The sequence below is a fragment of the Anomaloglossus baeobatrachus genome, chromosome 5 (assembly GCF_048569485.1).
Source record: "Anomaloglossus baeobatrachus isolate aAnoBae1 chromosome 5, aAnoBae1.hap1, whole genome shotgun sequence".
NCBI classification, from domain to species: domain Eukaryota; kingdom Metazoa; phylum Chordata; class Amphibia; order Anura; family Aromobatidae; genus Anomaloglossus; species Anomaloglossus baeobatrachus.
The window spans coordinates 56,772,178-56,794,571 of NC_134357.1; the positions used below are offsets into that span (position 1 = coordinate 56,772,178).

Here is a 22,394-nt window from a genome sequence, read left to right on the forward strand (position 1 = left end):
TGTGAGAGGGATTACAGGGAGCAGGAAACTCACAGTTCGGTTGTCGTGGTGCTGGATGAGGCTGTATTGATGTGGAGGGTCAGTAAACACACAGTCTGTTTTGTCAACCAACTTGCCAAATGGCTGGTCACCTTTGGCGGGTGTCTTCGGGTCCCACACCCAGATGTACAGCCAGGGCCCTTCCTTCCACTCTCTCTGTCTGTCTCCCCCGTGACTGGACTAGTCCACTAGAACAGCCTCCGAAAAGAGTCCCCACTCTCGGCACCGGCGGGCTACAACTCTGTCCCGGTCGCCTCAGGATCCCCGCGGCCAGATCTCCGTCGCCTGTGGCCCTCACTGCCACCTAGTCCGGTATTCCAGGGCCCCAACGCTGACTACCAGCTTCTCCAGGGAGCTCCAAGCTTCTCCTGTCAGCGCTCCACTGACTACAGCACAAACTGAACTTAACTCCTCTCTCCACTTCCTTAGCTACTCTCGCCCCCTTCATTTTTCCTGGTGAGGGGGTGAGTAGGGCCTGATTGGCTGGTGTACATCTGTGTGGGGATTGTGTAGCTGCCAAGGAGAATTAACTCTTTCTGTGACTACCTGGTTTTGGCAGTGCGTCACACTATCATGGTAGTCTTGGTGAGTCCAGGGTCTAAGGTATATGTGAACATTTAGGTTTGCTGTTATTGTGCCGCCCAGGGCTATGGGGTACTCTGTCCCGGGCAGTGCTCTACATGGATATGTCACTAAGTGGCTGTTGCCCGGTTCCGTGACCCTGGGGGTCGCTTTAAAAGGGGGTTATATTCAAGGGAATGTTCAATAAAGTTTATGTCATGATGCCACTTGCGGGTTGCGGTTATGGTGATGGAACAGTTGCTGCACAGTCTCTCCGTTGGCGCTGGTGTTGACAGCAGCCTGGATGTTGGGCCTTCCGCAAGTAGGGCTGCGGCCCCAGGGGGTTAAGTGATGGAGTTAGGCGTGGAAAGTAAGGGAGGCCACACAAGGGGTTGCAGTGTAATTGGTTCTCTTTACTCACAGTAGATGGTAACTGGTACCCGGAGGAAGGCTGGCATTCACCTCTGGTTCCCTTAGTCCCAGTGCCGGTTGATGACCTGGTGGCTTCTTGCCCGTGCACCGTTTCTCAAGTTGGTGAGTCCCCGCAGCTTGGAGCATCTGGGGGTCCACTCCTGTTTGTCTCTCAGTCTCTGGTCGGTACGGCGGGCAGTGTGAACCCTGTACGGTCGGTGTTCCGTTCCGATACCTGATTCTCCCATTACTGCTGGTGCCCCCGGACTTCTAGGGTCAGTAAGGTCCTGGATGGTCCCCTCACTGTGCAGATTTTATCAGATCTGCCTGGAGCGTTTGCCTGACCTAGGGCTCTGTACCCCGTGGGTGCTATGGTTTCGGGAGTACTTTGCCATACGCCACCGGCAACCACACGATTGGGCCCTCAGGTCACCTTTACACTCCTGTGTCAGAGCAATTGCGTCCGTCTCCTCTCTCTAACCGACTCACTCTCTGTGTGTGTGTACCTCCCACCTGGTCGTTGTCTAGTGGACTGGATCAGCTCCACTCCTGGGTGGCTTTCCATTGGGTCCAATTCTAGTCTGTCAACAGTCTGTGGGGGTGAGGGAAAACAGGGATTTTAATGTGTTTTGCTGTTACCGTCACTGGTCTTCTAGGTCTCTGGGGGTAGGCACTGAATGTTTAGCGGGATGTAGTACCTTGTAGTACCCTGAAGGGTTCGGGGGCGCTACATTATTTGCCCTCTGGAAAAATTATTCCTTTTTACCTGCCACTTTCGTCATTGAATACAAGATTTTAAGTTAGAAGCAATCCGATTTCTGGAGTCTTCTTACATGAGATGGGGGCTGAGTTAAGCTGTCTGATGAGCCAGTATGAACGTGAGTACAGGTCATATGAAGGGCCCAGAAAGAGTGGTTTGTTCAGGCACTACTATGTTTAACATAACCGTGAGTCAGAATAGAATATATTAATTTTGAACTGCAATACAGCTATACAAACTATACTATATTATTAGATAGATAGATAATAGACTTTAATCTTTTTTTCTTGACTCTAGACTGATGTGAATGGATGCTACACCATAGAAGTCAACACTGAATATTTCAAGTTTCAATCCGATGGATACAGCAACTATCTTGACTTTGAGGTTTCTCTTGAGGAGGATGGAACTGGTAATGATGTCTTAATTGTTATTAGTAACTTAGACATATAAAAGGTAAAGCCTGGAAACTTCTTTTTACCGCCAGATGGTATCTTGGTTTACAATGAGTTGATGATCCTTTTCCTGACTCACAAATTCTCCGCAGTTGAGTGGTATATAGCCCCATCATGAGTCCTATTTAGCGTTCAGATGATAACTTAATAGAGTCAAAATGGCAAATAAAGTACAATAAACCCCTTTGAGCTGTATTTTCCATATTTTGAACCTTTATTATTTTGTGCAGGAGTGGAGCGAAAAGCTGTAAAAAACATTTTTATTAGTGAAGTTCTTGCCAAGGTTGAATTTAAAGAGTCCAGAGGGGTCTATAAACCAAAGCTGGATTACAGAGGACAGGTAAGTGATGAGCATTTTATAGCAATGCTGGGCTCCGCATCTTGTAGAGGTCTTCTCCAGGAGAGAAAATTTAATGTCCTACTGAGGCCCCATAATGTGGCACACAGCGTGCCTACAACTTCATAATCTGGAGCTCTATGGGCGCCACACTGCCTTTATTATGTGAATGAGACTTAACGGGTTATTCCCATCTCTAAGATCGCATCCCAATATGTAGAAGGCATAATAATATTAGCAAATACCTCCAATTAAAAATGTAGAATAGTTCTCCTGACTAACTATGTTGCTTACCTCATGTGCAGGGCATTGCAGGTATCTATGATATATTCATGTATCTTACCTCATCTGCAGGGCATTGTAACTTAGGTATCCATGGTTAGGACTAATCATATAGTGACAGTTAGTTAGTTAGCTATATCTAAGCTGCAATGCCCTGCACATGATGTAAGAGACAGAGCTAATCAGGAGAGGTATACTACATTTGTAGTTGGAGGAGTTTGCATTTTTTATTATTATTATTATTATTATTATTATTCATACTACCTATTGGGACATTTTTTTGGAGATTGGAATACCCCTTTAATTATGACAAGACCTAATTATGGGCGGCACGGTGGCTCAGTGGTTAGCACTGCAGTCTTTCAGCGCTGACGTTTTGGGTTCAAATCCCACCAAGGACACCATCTGCAAGGAGTTTGTATATTCTCCCCGTGTTTGCGTGGGTTTCCTCCGGGTTCTCCGGTTTCCTCCCACACTCCAAAGACATACAGATAGGGACTCTAGATTGTGAGCCCCAATGGGGACAGTGTTGCCAATGTATGTAAAGCGCTGTGGAATTAATAGCACTATATAAATGAATAAAATTATTATTATTATGCTGTGCTTGCACATAAACTAAGAGCCATGTCTTGTGTTTTGAGGAATCAGTGGCTTTTCAGGACCCACGCTTTCAACAATGCTGGACAATGGCTAAGGCGGGCTTTGCACGTTGCGACATCGCAAGCCGATGCTGCGATGTCGCACGCGATAGTCCCCGCCCCCATCGCAGGTACGATATCGTGTGATAGCTGGCGTAGCGAAAATTATCGCTACGCCAGCTTCACACGCACTCACCTGCCCTGCGACCGTCGCTCTGGCCGGCGACCCGCCTCCTTCCTAAGGGGGCGGGTCGTGCGGCGTCATAGCGACGTCACACGGCAGGCGGCCAAAAGCGGCGGAGGGGCGGAGATGAGCAGGATGTAAACATCCTGCCCACTTCCTTCCTTCCGCATATCCTACGGAAGCCGCGGTGACGCAGGTAGGAGATGTTCCTCGCTCCTGCGGCTTCACACACAGCGATGTGTGCTGCCGCAGGAGCGAGGAACAACATCGGATCGTCGCGTCAGCGTAATTATGGATTACGCCGACGCTGCACCGATGATACGATTATGACGATTTTGCGCTCGTTAATCGTATCATCTAGGCTTTACACACTACGATGTCGCATGCGATGCCGGATGTGCGTAACTTTCAATTTGACCCCACCGACATCGCACCTGCGATGTCGTAGTGTGCAAAGCCCGCCTAAGGCTGCTTTCACACATCCGGTTTGAGCCGTGGGGGCTCAATCCGGCTGTGAAACCTATGCAACGGATGCGGTGAAAACACCGCATCCTTTGCATAAGTTTTTTACATGCGGCCCGTCCGGTTTTTGCCGCTTGCGGCATGCTACTGAGCATGCGCAGTGGCAAAAACCGCATGCGGCGTCCGGATGCGGTATTTGCCGCATCGCGCCGCATCCGGCATCCATAGGGATGCATTGGGAAAAGCGCCGCATCGGCCGGATGTTTTTTTTTTGCCGCAAAAAAGACGTGCCAGGCAACGTTCCATCCGGCCGCCGCATCGGCTAAGTCTGCCGCATGCGGCAAAAACCGGACGGAACACAAGCCCATGTGGCACAATGCGGCACTAATTAGAGTGTATGCAGGAAAAACGCAACCGGCAGCAAAAAAAAAACGGTTGCGATTTTCCTGCAAAGTGCCGGATTGTGCCGCATTGCAGAAACTGGAGGTGTGAAAGCAGCCTAAAACATATCCAAAACTATAATTTTGTTGAACCGAAGTAAGAAAAAACTGGAAAGTGAAAAGAAAAATAAAGATGTGAACCGTACTTTTCATCACAAATGTAAAATAGATGTTTCTGATCTTTTTTGTTTATTTTTTTGTAGATAACACTTACAGGGTCCGATGGACTTCCAATAGCAGATGAAGATATTGAGCTGTATATAAATGAGGAAAGAAGGGAAGAAATTTACACAACTAATACAAATGGGATAGCCAAATTCACATTAGAGTCCACCATATTAAATGATAACGTGATCAATCTCAGGGTAAGTGACCACTACATGGGATGGTCTCCAAAATCAGTTCAAAAAGTCAACATGACAGTCACTTTTAATTAGAACATGTAGTTAATTTCAGATTTATCTTTTTATTACAGTTAGGTCCAGAAATATTTGGACAGTGACACAAGTTTTGTTTTTTTAGCTGTTTACAAAAACATGTTCAGAAATACAATTATATGTATAATATGGGCTGAAAGTGCACACTCCCAGCTGCAATATGAGAGTTTTCACATCCAAATCGGAGAAAGGGTTTAGGAATCATAGCTCTGTAATGCATAGCCTCCTCTTTTTCAAGGGACCAAAAGTAATTGGACAAGGGACTCTAAGGGCTGCAATTAACTCTGAAGGCGTCTCCCTCGTTAACCTGTAATCAATGAAGTAGTTAAAAGGTCTGGGGTTGATTACAGGTGTGTGGTTTTGCATTTGGAAGCTGTTGCTGTGACCAGACAACATGCGGTCTAAGGAACTCTCAATTGAGGTGAAGCAGAACATCCTGAGGCTGAAAAAAAAGAAAAAATCCATCAGAGAGATAGCAGACATGCTTGGAGTAGCAAAATCAACAGTCGGGTACATTCTGAGAAAAAAGGAATTGACTGGTGAGCTTGGGAACTCAAAAAGGCCTGGGCGTCCACGGATGACAACAGTGGTGGATGATCGCCGCATACTTTCTTTGGTGAAGAAGAACCCGTTCACAACATCAACTGAAGTCCAGAACACTCTCAGTGAAGTAGGTGTATCTGTCTCTAAGTCAACAGTAAAGAGAAGACTCCATGAAAGTAAATACAAAGGGTTCACATCTAGATGCAAACCATTCATCAATTCCAAAAATAGACAGGCCAGAGTTAAATTTGCTGAAAAACACCTCATGAAGCCAGCTCAGTTCTGGAAAAGTATTCAATGGACAGATGAGACAAAGATCAACCTGTACCAGAATGATGGGAAGAAAAAAGTTTGGAGAAGAAAGGGAACGGCACATGATCCAAGGCACACCACATCCTCTGTAAAACATGGTGGAGGCAACATGATGGCATGGGCATGCATGGCTTTCAATGGCACTGGGTCACTTGTGTTTATTGATGACATAACAGCAGACAAGAGTAGCCGGATGAATTCTGAAGTGTACCGGGATATACTTTCAGCCCAGATTCAGCCAAATGCCGCAAAGTTGATCGGACGGCGCTTCATAGTACAGATGGACAATGACCCCAAGCATACAGCCAAAGCTACCCAGGAGTTCATGAGTGCAAAAAAGTGGAACATTCTGCAATGGCCAAGTCAATCACCAGATCTTAACCCAATTGAGCAAGCATTTCACTTGCTCAAATCCAGACTTAAGACGGAAAGACCCACAAACAAGCAAGACCTGAAGGCTGCGGCTGTAAAGGCCTGGCAAAGCATTAAGAAGGAGGAAACCCAGCGTTTGGTGATGTCCATGGGTTCCAGACTTAAGGCAGTGATTGCCTCCAAAGGATTCGCAACAAAATATTGAAAATAAAAATATTTTGTTTGGGTTTGGTTTATTTGTCCAATTACTTTTGACCTCCTAAAATGTGGAGTGTTTGTAAAGAAATGTGTACAATTCCTACAATTCCTATCAGATATTTTTGTTCAAACCTTCAAATTAAACGTTACAATCTGCACTTGAATTCTGTTGTAGAGGTTTCATTTCAAATCCAATGTGGTGGCATGCAGAGGCCAACTCGCGAAAATTGTGTCACTGTCCAAATATTTCTGGACCTAACTGTATATCTGTTTTAAAGCTAATTTAGAAGGGTTCAGTCTGTCGATGAGATCCATGTCTATGCCCTTACTGTGTACATGGCCATTAATTACTGTCACACAAAGAGTTTTACAAACTTTGTCGACTGTCATGGTGGTGTCAGGATCTGTTCAGCCTACTATTTCTGACACTCCGCCTTATAACTTCTCAGATGTCTCTGATCAATGCAGGCAGACTCGGGCATCGACCTGCAGAGTGGTAGTCCATACAGTAAAGGCCGCTTTACACGCAACAATATCGCTAACGAGATGTCGCTGGGGTCACGGAATCGTGACGCACATCCGGCCTCGTTAGCGACGTCGTTGCATGTGACACTTTCGAGCGACCGCTAACGATCCCAAATACTCACCAAATTGTTGATTGTTGACACGTCGTTCATTTTCAAAATATCGTTGCTCGTTTGGGACGCAGGTTGTTCGTCATTCCTGAGGCAGCACACATCGCTACGTGTGACACCCCGGGAACGATGAACAACATCCGGCAAAGAGGTGGGAGTGACGTTCATGCGGCTGCTCTACGCCCCTCAGCTTCTATTGGAGGCCTGCGTGTGACATCGCTGTGACGCCGCATGAATTAAAAAAGAGGTTATTTGCCGGCCACAGCGACATCGTTATGAAGGTAAGTTCGTGTGACGCGAAACCTGCGATATTGTTCACCACGGGCAGAGATTTGCCTGTGATGCACAAACGACAGGGGTGAGTGCGATTGCAGCGTGTAAAGCGGCCTTTAATCTTTGCTATCTTCTTGTTAGTCTCTTGTGATCTCATGTTGTGCGGGAGCCAATTACATCTGCTCCCTTCTATGCCAGTTATAGTTTATCTTAGCTGGTCTTGTGAGGTGTTGTGATCCAGACCATCTGTTGATTGTGGTACTTGCTGCTGAGTGCAGTTATGGAGAAAACCTTTGTTGCCTTTTGTCGCTACCTTTCTACTCTTGCTTTTCCCTTGAGTCTCTCATTGTCTATTCCTGTGTGAGCAGCTTGTCAGAGTTTTGGCTTTCCATTGTCTGACTTTATCTGTTGTTTATGCTCACTTCTGCCCCTTCACTGTGGTAGGAGGAATCACATTAGATCTTATCAAGAGCATAGCCAGTCACAGAACGAAGGAGGCATCTCCACCATCAGGAGTAAAGGCCACGTCTCACTAAGTAACATCGCTAGCAACATCGCTGCTGAGGCACGACTTTTGTGATGCAACAGCGATGTTGCTAACGATGTTGCTGTGTGTGACATCCAGCAACAACCTGGCCCCTGCTGTGAGGTCGCCGGTTGTTGCTGAATGTCCTGGACCATTTTTTAGTTGTTGCTCTCCCGCTGTGAAGCACACATCGCTGTGTGTGACGGCGAGAGAGCAACAACTGAATGTGCAGTGAGCAGGAAGCCGGCTTCTGCGGACGCTGGTAACCAATGTAAATATCGGGTAACCAAGAAGCCCTTTCCTTGGTTACCCGATATTTACCTTGGTTACCAAGCGCAGTATCGCTTCTACGCGTCGCTGCTGACTGGGGGCTGGTCACTGGTTGCTGGTGAGATGTGCCTGTGTGACAGCTCACCAGCAACCCGTGTAGCGATGCTCCAGCGATCCCTGCCAGGTCAGGTTGCTGGTGGGATCGCTGGAGCGTCGCTTAGTGTGACGGTACCTTTACTCTAAAGTTAGTGATAGCCTAGGGTCCCTCATTATCCTACAATCACATTGTGACAATTACATGGATAGTACAATAATATTACACTACAGAACTACAGAATGCATTATTTCCGCTGTGGGGGTACTATGTTGTTTTCAGTTTATTGTTAGGGATCCAACAATAGACAGCCAATGCCATATTAAAAGTTTCATTGTAAATGTCATCCATATTGAGAAAAAATATTTTGTTTTCCAATGCCTTTAGGCACGCTACATACCTAGGCAGCCATGGACAGATTTGGGTGAAAAGCAACCAGTGTACGAGGATGGTTATGCATCGGTAATCCCTTCCTATTCAAGAGTAATAAGCCAAGTGAAAATCAGAAATGAAGCTTCTGCATTACCCTGTAATCAGAGAGTCAACCTGTGGGCAGACTATGTCCTGGATGCTTCCGAGTACGGAAAAGAGCTTATAGAATATCATATAATGGTAAGTAATAGAACTCATCTAGAGGGATATTATTTTTATATTACTTTTTAATAATATATTTTTTACTAATATTATGTTTGTGTTAATATTTTACAGCTACTATTATTTTTATTACTACTAAAATTAACCCTTACAAATTCTGTCAGGCCCTATAGTCTAAAGGCTACTTTACACACTGCGATATCGATACCGATATCGCCAGCGTGCGTACCTGCCCCCATCGGTTGTGCGACACGGGCAAATCACTGCCCGTGTTGCACAACATCGCCCGGACCCGTCACACGGACTTACCTTCCTTGCGACGTCGCTGTGACCGGCGAACCGCCTCCTTTCTAAGGGGGCGGTTCGTTCAGCGTCACAGCGTCGTCACAGCAGCGTCACTGAACTGCCGCCCAATAGAAGCAGAGGGGCGGAGATGAGCGGGACGAACATCCCGCCCACCTCCTTCCTTCCGCATTGTGGCCAGGAGGCAGGTAAGGAGAGCTTCCTCTTTCCTGCGGTAACAACTTCGTTACTGCTGCAGTAACGATATTTGAGAATGGACCCCCATGTCACCGATAAGCGATTTTGCACATATTTGCGACGATGCAAAATCGCTCATAGGTGTCACACGCAACGACATCGCTAAAGCGACCGGATGTGCGTCACAAATTCCGTGACCCCAACGAGATCACTTGAACGATGTTGTAGTGTGTAAAGCCCGCTTTAGACTATGTTCTTGCTGGCATCATGGATCTGTTATAGGAGCCGCAATGTATACGATAAATGCATCCTGATTAAAATTCGTAATTGGCTGTAATGAATCCTGACAGATCCTACTCCTCTATAAATCGTCAATCAAGTTTCCATTTTTTGTTGAATACTATGCTAAGTTAGTCAAACCATAAAAATAGAATTATAAAGGAGAAGTAATAATGCAAGCATACCAAGAACCCAGTCTTCGATTCATCAGTGTTTTCACGCTAAAACATTTTGATAACTCACAAATTTTTGGGGTGAAAATTTTACAAACCTTGTAATTTTTATGCCCGGTTTACCCATCTCCGCCAAAATGGATGGAGCTGGGGTGGGACAGGGGTGTCTGTGTGCCGCCCCCGGTAGACTTCTGATGTCACGGTGGTGGCTCCGAGTGGTGATTTGGCCATAACGGGCGTGAGCAACAGGCTTTTGTAATGGGGAGTAAAAGTAATATTTAAGTAATAATCTGTTGTATGGTGATAGTGGACTCTTCCTCTGCTACTAATTCCCTACCTGGGAATAGGTATCTTGGTATCCTGGGATTTCCAAGACAAGAGCAATCTGGATTTGTAATCCCTTCTGTCGAACAGGTGACTGGAATCCTGAAGGAAAACTCTCTATTCCTTCTAGAAGTTTCCAGACTCACAAGTTACAAGGCGCAGGAATTTCATTGCCCCTTGTAAAAAGGCTGCAGTCTCTCAGTTTGTCACCGACCTTGAAAGTACTGGTGACCTATGGACTGATACCCTGACAAGTGTAGCTGGCCCTCCAGCGCTTTAAGCGGTTACCTCAGCACAGGACCTCTCCTTAGTACACTCCTCACTTTACCTCACAAACGACTGACTCTAACTGTAATTTACCTCAGAACTAAGCTCCACCCCTTCTCCCTCTAGGGCTTTCTCTCAAAAGTTGGTTTTCTCTCATGTGACAACCCCAGTAAGGGAGTGTGGGCAAATGTGTGTTTTGTGATGAGCAGCAGAGAAAACCAAATCTCATCAAACCTAACAATACATGTTATACAGATGAAAATACACATGTAATTATTATCTGTGGTGACTAGGCACAGGGCGCCACATCTGACTCTAATACGCCTTATCATGAAGACCAACATAAACATCACTGGTCTCCCAGGGAAACACCAACAGTCCACTGTGCCATGACCAGGGTACCTAGACATACAGCTTGTTCAGTATACTGAGCTTTTGCCTTATGTGGGGATAACTCTGACTTTAGTTGTGGATGTAGAGAATTATAAAAAGTATTGCATGGCTAAAAGAACCTGAAAGGCAGGATATACCTAGGCTATGGCAACAGTTCAAGAATGAAGATAGTAAATGGCAATGTGAGAGAGATATAACACTAATGATCAGGACACTGCACAAAAGTTAATAAAAGGTATAGTACCTAATGAATATGAGCCAGACAGTTAGCCTGGTCCATACCAGAAACATATGGGGTACAAATGAACAAACAGGAAAGTAGTTACCAAATGATAAGTGCCACTGCAGAAACCCCCTGACGCACGTTTCATGGGTAACCAGGCAGATGAAAACACAAATATTTATACACAGGCTGTCCAATCATGGACAAGCCTATGAAAGTAGCAACTGGAGACAGGGATTATGGCACCAACAGCAAAAAAATAGAACACAGAAGCTACATTGCTAAAAATGTGCAATAGGTTAGTGTGTAAGACATGCAGACCTCTGTGTTAAGCAGGCTTTACACGCTACAATAAATCTTACGATGTGTCGGCGGGGTCACGTCGTAAGTGACGCACATCCGGCATCGTAAGTAATATTGTAACGTGTAAAACCTACGTGCGATTGCGATTGAACGGAAAAACGTTCATCACATGCACGTCGTTCAAAACCTAAAAATTGTACGTCGGGTTGTTCAATGTTCACACATCGCAGTGTGAGTTTGTGTGATGGAAATAATCGTTTGTGCGACACGGTCAACAAATTGAACGTGCTGCACATACGATGGGGGCGGGTACGATCGCATACGATATCGTATGCGTAATTGTACCGTGTAAAGCAGGCTTTAGACGTACATGTTGTGTGCATGGAACCTGATCCAAAACACTCATGAATATCAGTCTATTTTTTTAACATATGAGAAAAAATGTACCGGTATGTTTAAAAGTGGCTTGAGTATGTGTGGGTAAAGGGAGAGGAGGGATTATCTTAAAGATGTAGTTTTCTTATCTCAGGTTTTTATTCTGTTTCTCATAGATCATTGCACTTGGGAGCGTTATTTCAACCTCAAGCATAAAACACGCAATTTCCCCGAATGGAGGTAGTCATATAATAATATATTGAAATAAAAAAAAAAATGATATGTAAATATAATTTTAAATGAACAGTTTATTCTTGGTCTGTTACTCTAGAAACAGGAGCAGACTTCATTTCAGGCCTACAAAGGCTCCTGGGCCTGGCTGGAAGTTCTGCACCCACTATAGTTACACCCCTCAGTAATAAATAAAATCAAGCTGATGGGTAAACTAAAGTGTTTGTGTTTCTTCTTTCAATCAGGACTGAAGAGCTTCTTCCCCTTTCCTATTATGGTCACGCCTGACATGTCACCTGCCGCCACCATCATAATTTACACTGTCCTTGACAATGGAGATCTGATTGCAGATAGTATAAAAATTCCGGTCATCAGATGCTTTCCCAACACTGTAAGTGCTATCGCTTTTTCCTCTGCCATGTTAGGGCATTGAAAAATACAAATTTTGTAAGCTTCACAAAAGATATTCATCACTAATCTACTAGACAGGCAATAAATGTCTCATCGCTGGGTGTCCTACCAATAACTACATGCAGGAGTCCCAGGGCTCTTTCTTCTCCTCCCTACATATCTATAACGAGAACTTGTCGAAACAGTTGAGAACTTGTACTTTTTTTGTTTGTTGGTTCCATTAGATTTTAGCTCCTTGTGAACAACAGTTATTACCTTTTGTCAGGCTGCCAGCAGGGGGAGCTGGAGCCCTGAAGGATAGACACTAGACAGTGACGAATAAGCGAGGAGATGGAAACACTGTGTGTGCTTGGTGCAATAGCTCACAGCACCAGCCGTAAAGCAAATGCCGCGAAGCGTGCGTGGGATGGTCGGGCAGGCCGGGTCAAATACTGAGCGGGGAGAAAGAAAACCGGAGGGACGAGCAGAAATGAGGTCAGGGTCAGGCCAAGGTCAATACCAGAGGAAACGACCGAGTGGGAAGGTAGGAATGGGGAGTCAACTGGAGCTAGATGGTAAGGAACGGAGGTGGGACCATGGAACGCACAGAGAACTAGGGGACAGAACACAGACAGAGGGCAAGGACACAGGGGAGGCGGATCAGGATCAACACTTACAGGGACCAGCAATTACAGGCAGAGCATCGCTAAGCTTATAGCCGGCAGTGAGTCACCAGAGATGACACTATATGAAACATCCTGGGTCCGTAAGCGAGGCCCGGGAAGACTCCGCCCCCTAGCCATGTGTCGGGGATGCGAAACCTTGACACCTTTCCTGTGTATAAATGATGAATGTTCTTAATAACAAAACCCCTTAAAGGCCTAACTTCATTGAAATTTAGGTTTTACAAGCGTCAAGCTTAAGGTCTCATACGTATTAATGCGCCATACATTATCCAAGTTGTACCAAGCTGTAAATCATTGTGTGTACTATAGACCTTTATGGAGCCATTGCTTCTATGACACCACCATATGCCTCTATTTTCACACACACCGCATAGAGAGTTTGGTGGAATAACAATTCTGTTGGTTCTGTAATGTCTCATAATCAAAAAATGTGAATGTACAAGAGTCCTACAGTCAAAATAGTCACAAAAAAATGAACTAAAATGTATTTTATTCAAAAACCATTAAAATACAACAACCATAGACATAATAGATGTCTTTATACAACAGTAAAGAAAGTTGCGTGAGAGAGACAAGAACCCTAAAAAGGTGTAAAATAGGTCCTGAGTTAGCCCTAGACCAGCCCTAAGGCTACACTTCCTAACACAGAGGTTTACACCCTAAAAGAGATGTCGCTAGAATAGTGCCCCCGTTCTACGTAGACTCCCCCTATATAACCTACTCGACCCTATATGCGTGATGAATGGCTCTTAACATATACACATATGTAATATACATATACACATAGTTGCTGCAGCGGTGACCAGTAACATAGGAGAAGCCAGTGTGGACAATTGCAGCAGCAGTAACAAGTTTGGATAGTTGCAGCAGCAGAGTATTCATGCACTGGAACACAGAAGAACATCAATAATACAGCACATAGGGCATTAAGCACCTGAGAACCAGCAATGTTATTAGGAACATGTTACCCAGTCACCTCCCTTAAAAAGAAGGTGCCTTAAATACCTGATTTCTGTGGGCCAGATTAAGGCATACAGGCCCTTTAACAATGGAGGCGTGTCCATGCACGTGCCCTAAGAACACTCCCAGGAGACGTGTGTGGCATGGAGTCGGTGGCAGGAGCCGGGAACAGGGCAGTCACAACTGGGCTGCCGGGAATGTGAGAGTGCCAGCGTCCCCACCGGGGAAGAGGTACAGGACAGTGCGGGGACGATGGTGCGGCAGTACAACTTTCTTGATTGTTTCCAGAGTCTTAGCTTTTTGTCGGTGTATTCGGTGTAGTCGGTGTGATGTTATTTGTATTTGTGATGTTTATTTGTCGGTATTGTCGGTGTAGTCGGTGTGATGTTATTCAAGATTTCCCTTCCTTGTAACATTACAGAATATTTAGGTACTGAGGCGTTAGGATGTACAGGGTATTTCTCCAATCATTATGATGGTGTTGGTTGTATACATTTGTATAACATATATGGCATACCTCTTTCATCACCTGATAATCATAACTGAGGTGACAACTTTTCCCCCTAAAGGTTTCACTTCAGTTTTCGGTGGAGCAGAGTCTTCCGGGGTCTTCAGTGAATCTTCACATCAGCGCTTATCCAAACTCCGTGTGCAACGTCCGAGCTGTGGATAAGAGCGCTGAGCTCCTGAAATCCGAAGAGAAACGTTCAGAGGACGCCGTAAGTCTCTACCACACAGTATACAAAGATCTTTACTATCAGGTTTCATGCTCTGCGTAGTTCTCTTCATTATAATTATAAGTAAATTAATTTATCAGTTGAACTTTTGACTGATTTAATCTTTTTTTTGGTTTAGGTGAATGAATTCTTAAATGAGTGGGATACATATGGGTACCCCGCACAGATTGAGGAGCTCCAGTCTTGTCCAGTTGGTTCTTTTCCTATGTTTGTAGAAGCTTCTGACCGACCTGATATATTCAGTTTTTTCGAGGTATTAAATCTAATACTTATTTTTTTAGTGTTTATCAGTATTATCTAAAAGTATTCAGTATATTATTTATATGGTGAGAACTTTGAATTTTTTAAGACATTTACCCATAAAACTAATATTTATGACTAGTCAGTAACACTGTGTCTATAGTGATATCATATGGCAGCATTATCCATTGAATGCCCCTGACTTGTCATATCCTCACTTTACGACGCTGTGGTGAGTGTTTTCATCATTGCTTCATTTCCATGTGAAATTTTGCAGTGGGCTGAAGGGAACAGGGTTCTCTGAGGTCAAAGTCACAGCTGATAGGTGCTAAATGCTGCCCTAAATAGCTTTTTAAAGAGGACCCGTCACCAGGTCAAAAGTGGGGACTTTGTGCTCTTATTTTATTCCTGTTGCTCCCCTGACTAATTTGTTTTTTGTTTTTTTTAAAAAAATCCGCCATACAGGTCAGAAGATGGGGGTCTTTTTATTTAGGGCAAATATCTATGGTCTTTGTGAAGAGGGCGTGGCTCACAGGGTAATTATGCAGAGAAGCCTAAAGATACGCCCACAAAGAATGTGAGACACACCCCTTTTGTAAAACATAACAATTTGCACAAAATAATAAGGCCCATATCTCTACAATCGTAAAATGAATTTTAGCATAACAAAAAACTGAATACTCAGGGGAGCTGCTAAAATAAAATTAGACAAAAAACTGGAAACTTTTACCTGTAGACAGGTTCATTTTAAATAACATAATTTTAGGAGTCTGCCACTAGGGGGAGCTCTCAGTATAGTGGTTTCTAAAACTTCCACCAGACAGTATACATCTGCATACACTAGCTATGATTCCTTATCCTTAGCTCTCTTACTCCCAAATTTAATGGTCAGTCACTTGGCCCCTATTTAGGTATACATTGGGGGTTTACTATGCTCTTTAAATCATTATATCACCTGAACGCAAATATAAATTATTGCATATATCTAATGCTCACAATGTTGTGTGATTTATACCTTTATGATACATTACAGCAACCTGGTATAAAAGTCTTAACCAACTTCTTGATTCGGAAACCGCTGGATTGTCTAATGCGGTCATTTGTAATGGCAATACCTCAGATCCCTCAATCAGGTGAGTTAACCTGGTTTATTTTGTGGAAACTATTTATTGTTTAATAATTAGCATATTGATCACCCTGTGATCATCTAATCTTAATGGACCCTTAAATAAATAATTGAGGAAAGCATTCTGGCATGCTGTAGTTGTCGCGGGCGGAGGAGGGGACGCCGCGCTCTCCCACTGCTGCTCGGGTCCGGCTGGCACCGCGGCTGCTGCTGCCGCTGCTCGGTGGCTCGAGCAATGGGCCAGATCCCGGGGACTCGAGCAGCGCTCCTCGCCCGTGAGTGAAAAGGGGATTGGTTTTGGGATTGTTGGGTTGAGTTTATTGTCCGTGACGCCACCCACGGTTGTGGTGATCTATTAACACCACCGCTGCTCTGTATGGGGATCCCGGGCAGGATGGTATGGAGCAGCCAGTTGTTATGTTGCCCCTCCGTGGGTAGGGGTTGGTGATCCCGGGGCCCAGTGATGAAGTGGGTGATGCAGGTCTTGGTGGGCGCAGGGACGCGGGGGCAGCGCTGTGCCTTACGGCACTGTGGTACTCACTCAGCCTGAGACGATGACACAGTTCTCGGTAAAACACACGGCTGGGAAGACGGTTCCACGGACGGCTGCACTTGCTTTCCCCAGTAGGTGACGGTGACGGTCCCTCTGTCCTGCACCTCTGTTGATATTGGTTGCGATGGGTTCCCACCAGTAACCCGCTCCCCGGCTTGGATATGGGCCGGAGGAGCCCTACTTTGCCCGCAGGCGCTGGCCCTGAGAAACTGGTGCCTTGGCGGTGGCGGTGTCTCTCCTCAATGGTTGGACTGTTGCCTTCAATCGGGACTTGATTGTTAGGAGACAGACGTCCCCTTCACTGACGGATTTGGCAAATTATGGCGACTCCTAGCCTTGCCGGGATCCGAGAGGCCCCTGCCCTGGTGCTGACTGTCCTTTGTATACTGCTCCAGACCGCCGGGCCACTACCCGTCCGCAGTCCTTCCAGCAACCTCCGAGCAGTCCCCCTCTAGACTTTCCCCGCCGTCTGCTGACCTTGCTGACACTGTCCAGGCACACAGCCACGGACCAACTTCAGGCTTTACTACTGCTTCTTTCCCTTGACTTGACTTCAGCTTCACTCCTCTACCACCTCACTGTTTTCCTCCTCACACTTTCACTTCCCTCACTCGACTTGTCTGTTTACTCCTCCACTCTCTAGCTTGAACTGCCTGGTTCTTCCCGCCTCCAGGGCTGTGAACTCCTCGGTGGGCGGAGCCCACCGCCTGGCCCACCACCTGGTGTGAACATCAGCCCCTGGAGGAAGGCAACAAGGATTTTGGGTTAGCTTAGATGTTCCTAACTGGGGTGTAGGGTGTGGTGGTGTTGTGACCTGTGACCCCTGGCTTGCCCAGGGCGTCACATATACTCGTATAAGAGCTCACTGGTGGTGGCCGCAGCTTATAAGGGACAAACCTGGTGACAGGTTCCCTTTAACCAACCTGGCTCTATCACCATAATGCACTACCGGTGGGCCCTTTCCAGCCCTTAACTTTGGAGTTCCACTACCCACCACTACTTAATTGAAGTCCATTTGAGGGGGTCAGAACCTTGTGGGCACTGCCCATTAACCACATCCACCAACTGCGAGGACCTTCCCCCATGCACAATACTGCTATGACAGAAAGATTGAAAAACTCCAAATTTCCAGCCCCATCAAACCTCCCCCCCTTCCGTGATCCTAAATCCAAAATCCCACATTGAAACAATGCCACCAAAAAAAGCAACAAAAAGGGAGGGTGAATGGGAGATTTCTTCTCCGTGTCTGGGCCCAGTATGGCCTCACTAGATAGCCTCACATTAAATTCAGAAGCAATAGCACCTGAGATTTGCTTGGTATTGCGCTTCAGCCCTAATTTCTTTAATGGGTGAGATGAGCCGCAATACCAAAAATATTTCAGACTGTTCAACCCCTTTAGAATAGTGTAATGGATATTTTTTTTTTTTATTTTTATGTAAATGCATGCATTTAGGGTTAAAAATAGTTTTTGCATTCAAGTTTTATTGAGTAGACAATATGGTTTGCCTCCTATGACCTCTGTATTGCACTGTCTATTGCAGGTTGCAGAATGAGTTAAAGGAAACCTGTCATGTAAAAAAACACTATTAACCTGCAGATATGGGGTTAATTTGAAACATTGAAAGCCCAGCTGTAACGATCACCGCCGGGAATGGCGGTGAGCAGGGTAGTGGGCCCACTAGACCATAGGGGGAACCCAGGCTTACCCTTTCGCAAGAGGGGCTTAACTAAGCGCCCACTGTGAGGCGGAATGCCAGGTGCCACTCCCAGGACAGTAACCGAGACTATGGCAGCTGAGCAGAGCAGAGTGGCAGCAGGACTGAGGTCAGGTAACGGACAGGACAGTCAAGACAAATGGCATAGGCAGGGTGGGCGGTGCAGAAAAGAAAAGAAATCTGGATGGAGAACATGCAGTGCAGGTACAGGCAGGTACAGAATGTCCAACACGGCGGGTCATCAGGCATGGGACATCAGGCACAACACAGTCTGGATGAGAACAGGCAGGACGGGTACAGACAGGTGCAGAACTTGCATCACAGGTCATCAAGCTCAGATCATCAGGCAAGGGACATCAGGCACAGGACATCAGGCACGGGTGCACCCAGTACAGGACACCAGGCAGAACTCCGGTCATCAGAGTCCAGGTCATCAACACGGATCACCAGGCATGGGACACCAGGCATGGGACATCAGGCACAGGACATCAGCCACAGGTGCAGCCAGAGCGACTAAGGTAGATAGGATAACAGGTGCAGGCAGGTACAGACACAGGTACAGGTACAGGATACAGGTAGGTATGGAATCAAGTGCTGGGTACAGTCTGGCATGGACACAGGATACAGGCAGGTACAGACACAGGTACAGGATACAAGCAAGTATGGACACAAGTGCAGGATTCAGGGCTGGTACCAGGGAACAGACAGGCATAAACAGGACAGGTCCAGGGAACAGACAAGACAGGCACAGCAGAGCAGAACTGGTAGCATGCAGGACTAGAGCTGGGTGCTAGGAGACCATAGCTGAGAGCCAGGACCAACACAGGTTAGGATCATGATCCTAATGCATAGCTCTGGCCCTTCCCATGAGGGGAGGAGCCTTAAGTACCTGGTGCCTGCCAATGATAGGTTGAGGACACCATAGCAAGGTGCGCATGCTTCCTCACAAAAGCACACCCCCTAGGCTGGTAGGCAGTAAACCCCACACAACATGTACAAGGCCTGAGGGCCTAGGCAAGAGCGGAAGGCCACGCACAAGTGGGGATCCACAGGGAAGACGAGCTGGAGACTGCACTACATGTGGATAAAGGGCGCAGAGGACCACGAAACATGTGGGTGGCAATGGGGGGCATGAGCCGAGGACCACGCAACAAGAGGATGGTCATGCAGGTAAGAGGAGGCAGCAGAAGCTGACACTCACATGGGCATTCACAGGGGGAAATGAGCTGGAGAGTGCACTACATGTGGACGGCGGGAAGAAGGGAGAGACATGGCGTTAGGACGTGGAGGAGCACCGGCATGCTATTCCTCTCTGCAGTTTCTTGCTTTCAGTCATAGAGGCGTGGCTTCACTATACAGTGAGCTGTGGCTATGACCACATCCCAGGAATGACTGACAGCCAGCTCTGCTCTAATGTACTGATGAGCTGGCTGTCATTCAGTGTGGTTGTGGGGACATGGTTACAGCTGCCATACGCTGTGTACTGAGCGGTGACTGAAGCTGAGAAAGCCGCACCTCTATGACTGAAAGCCGGAGGCTGCCAGGAGGAATTAAATTCATTTCCTCCCAATAACCTGCATAATAACCTATATTTTTGATATGACACATTTCCTTTAACTGAGAGGCTGTCTGGTGGGCAGTGTAACTCTCTTATCTGTCTTTTCTAACCTGCTCTCAGCTGATTTAAGATCACTGACCACTTCAAAGTTAAATGTACAGGGAAAAAATAATCTGTAAAAGCAAAACGGTGAAATTTTGTTAATGACACTGAACTGCGAAAATGATTTTTAGATCCAACAGCATTCATTTATATAACAGAAAAAAAGTCCATAAATATGGACAACATGGGTGATTTATTGACAGGAGAGGTGATAACTTATTGACCAGTGGTGGTCCAACTGTTATGACCTGCACCGACCGGGAGAACAAGATATCATTCTAAAAATGGAGTGGCAGTGCTCCATTCATTCTTGGCTTTTTCTAGAAGTTCTCCATTGTGGATATAAGATCCCTATTCTGCCGATTGGTGAAGGATCCATTTGGTCAGACACCCATCAATCATTAATTTATCATCTAATCTGTGGATAGGTGGTTTCTTGTTTTAACCAGACATCCACTGTAAAGGGGGCTTTACACGCAACGATATCGTTAACGATATATCGTTGGGGTCACGTCGTTAGTGACGCACATCCGGCGTCGTTAGCGATATCGTTGCGTGTGACACCTAGGAGCGCCGATCACAAAAGTGTCAAAAATCGTTGCTCGTTGTCATGTCATCCATTTTCATAATATCATTGGTTGCTCATGCCACAGGTTGTTCGTCGTTCCTGCGGCACCACACATCGCTGTGTGTGACAACGCAGGAACAACGAACATCATCCTACCTGCATCCACCGGAAAGGAGGAAGGAAGGAGGTGGGCGGCATGTTCCGGACGCTCATCTCCTCCCCTCCTCTTCTATTGGGCGGCCGTTTTGTGACGACGCTGTGACGCCGAACGCACCTCCCCCTTGAAGGAGGGATTGTTTGTCGGTCACAGCGACGTCGCTAAACAGGTATGTGCGTGTGACGCTGCTGTAGCGATATTGTTCGCTACGGTAGCGATCACCACATGTCGCACGAACGACGGGGGCGGGTGCTATCGCTCGCGACATCACTAGCAATCGCTAGCGATATCGCTGTGTGTAAAGCACCCTTTAATCTATGGGCATTTTATCCCAGTGTTACTAACATCTGTTAGGTATTTTAACTTCACGGAGAATATTTAGTCACTGCTGTTTTGTTTCTCTTTAGAAGCTCTTTCCATCCCAGCAATTCCAGAATTGGACACCGAGAGTATAGTGGTTCTACCAGCTATAAAACTGGCAGCAGACATTCCTCCTCAAACACCTATACGCCACAAGTTCCTCAGTACCTGGTTAATGAATACTGTGCTTATTGGGTAAGTATACTATACTTACCGTATATAAACATCCTGTTCAGTTTACTAGACTGTTTATTCTATCATTAGATTTCATATGAAAAAGAAATCAAAGAATATGTTAAACGCCTTGTTTAAAGGAAATCTATTTCCATATACCCTATTAAGAAGATCAGAATTAATAAAATTAAATAATAAATAATTAATTAAATCAATGGGTCTGCGCTCACGTGCGTATTCTGCCATGGACCGTGTGCACGTGTGGAGCATACGTGTGCCCGTGTGCTCCACGTGTCAACATGTCCATTTTCTCCGGGATCATGGGTGTCAAACGGAACGCAAACGGACCACACGGAGGTGTTCCGCGTGACACGCGCCAGAGAAAACACACATGTCTGAGAAAATAATAAAAAAACTTTACTCCCCTTCTCCAGCACTACTGTCTCTGCCGCTGCTGTCACTTGCTTCCAACCGCCGCTCATTATGCTCATTGCATATTCACTTCACTGCGGCCGGAAGCAGCAGCAGCAGGGAGTTGGCAGGATCGGAGACCGAAGATCAGCACCACGGACAGCGACGCCAGGTACAGGTGAGTAGAAAGTTCCCATTCTCCGTGTGTTTTCACGGATAGCACACGGAGAACACACGTGTGCCATAAACACGGCTCACGGAGGGCAAAACGCACCTTTGACACGTCCGTGAAAAACGTGCGTGGTTTCTCACGGACGTGTGAAAGAGGCCTTAGATAGATTTCTTGCGTAAAACTGTTTGAAAACTTGGAAACTTTTGCGCAACTTGAGGTAGAGCAAAAATATGGTAAGGTTTGTTGGTTTCACTCCCAGTCATAGCCAGGTCCGCTAAAGTGGGTGAAACACGAGTGGGATGGAATATGGCGAAGCCCGCCTAACAAATTACTGTATATAAGTGCCCAGGCCGATCTGTATAACGTAAAAAACACATATTCTCCTAGGGGGCTAACCGATAAGTGTCGCTGCTCTCCAGTCCAGCGCCTCCTCTCTGCTGCGATCTCAATCCTCCTTCTACCCAGCCCAGTGTGGATGACGCATCCTACGTCATCCACACTAGCCGGCATTGTGATCCCACGCAGGTGCACTTTAATCTGTCTGCTGAGGGCAGATCAATATACTGTAATGTGCAGTTGTGAGGAAAGGTTAATTAAATACCGCCCAACGCAT

General features: G+C 46.1%; 1 protein-coding gene across 1 annotated transcript in view; it reads left to right on the forward strand.

Annotated features, from left to right (window-relative positions):
• LOC142312624 (alpha-2-macroglobulin-like protein 1) overlaps window positions 1-22,394 on the forward strand; it is an 89,688-nt gene that overhangs the window by 18,445 nt on the left and 48,849 nt on the right. The window contains exons 9-18 of the mRNA XM_075351619.1: window positions 2,069-2,183; window positions 2,457-2,566; window positions 4,773-4,934; window positions 8,617-8,841; window positions 11,817-11,880; window positions 12,117-12,262; window positions 14,477-14,626; window positions 14,763-14,897; window positions 15,918-16,017; window positions 21,072-21,219. Of these exons, the coding sequence (XP_075207734.1) occupies window positions 2,069-2,183; window positions 2,457-2,566; window positions 4,773-4,934; window positions 8,617-8,841; window positions 11,817-11,880; window positions 12,117-12,262; window positions 14,477-14,626; window positions 14,763-14,897; window positions 15,918-16,017; window positions 21,072-21,219 (1,355 nt within the window). The remainder of the gene's footprint in view (window positions 1-2,068; window positions 2,184-2,456; window positions 2,567-4,772; window positions 4,935-8,616; window positions 8,842-11,816; window positions 11,881-12,116; window positions 12,263-14,476; window positions 14,627-14,762; window positions 14,898-15,917; window positions 16,018-21,071; window positions 21,220-22,394) is intronic.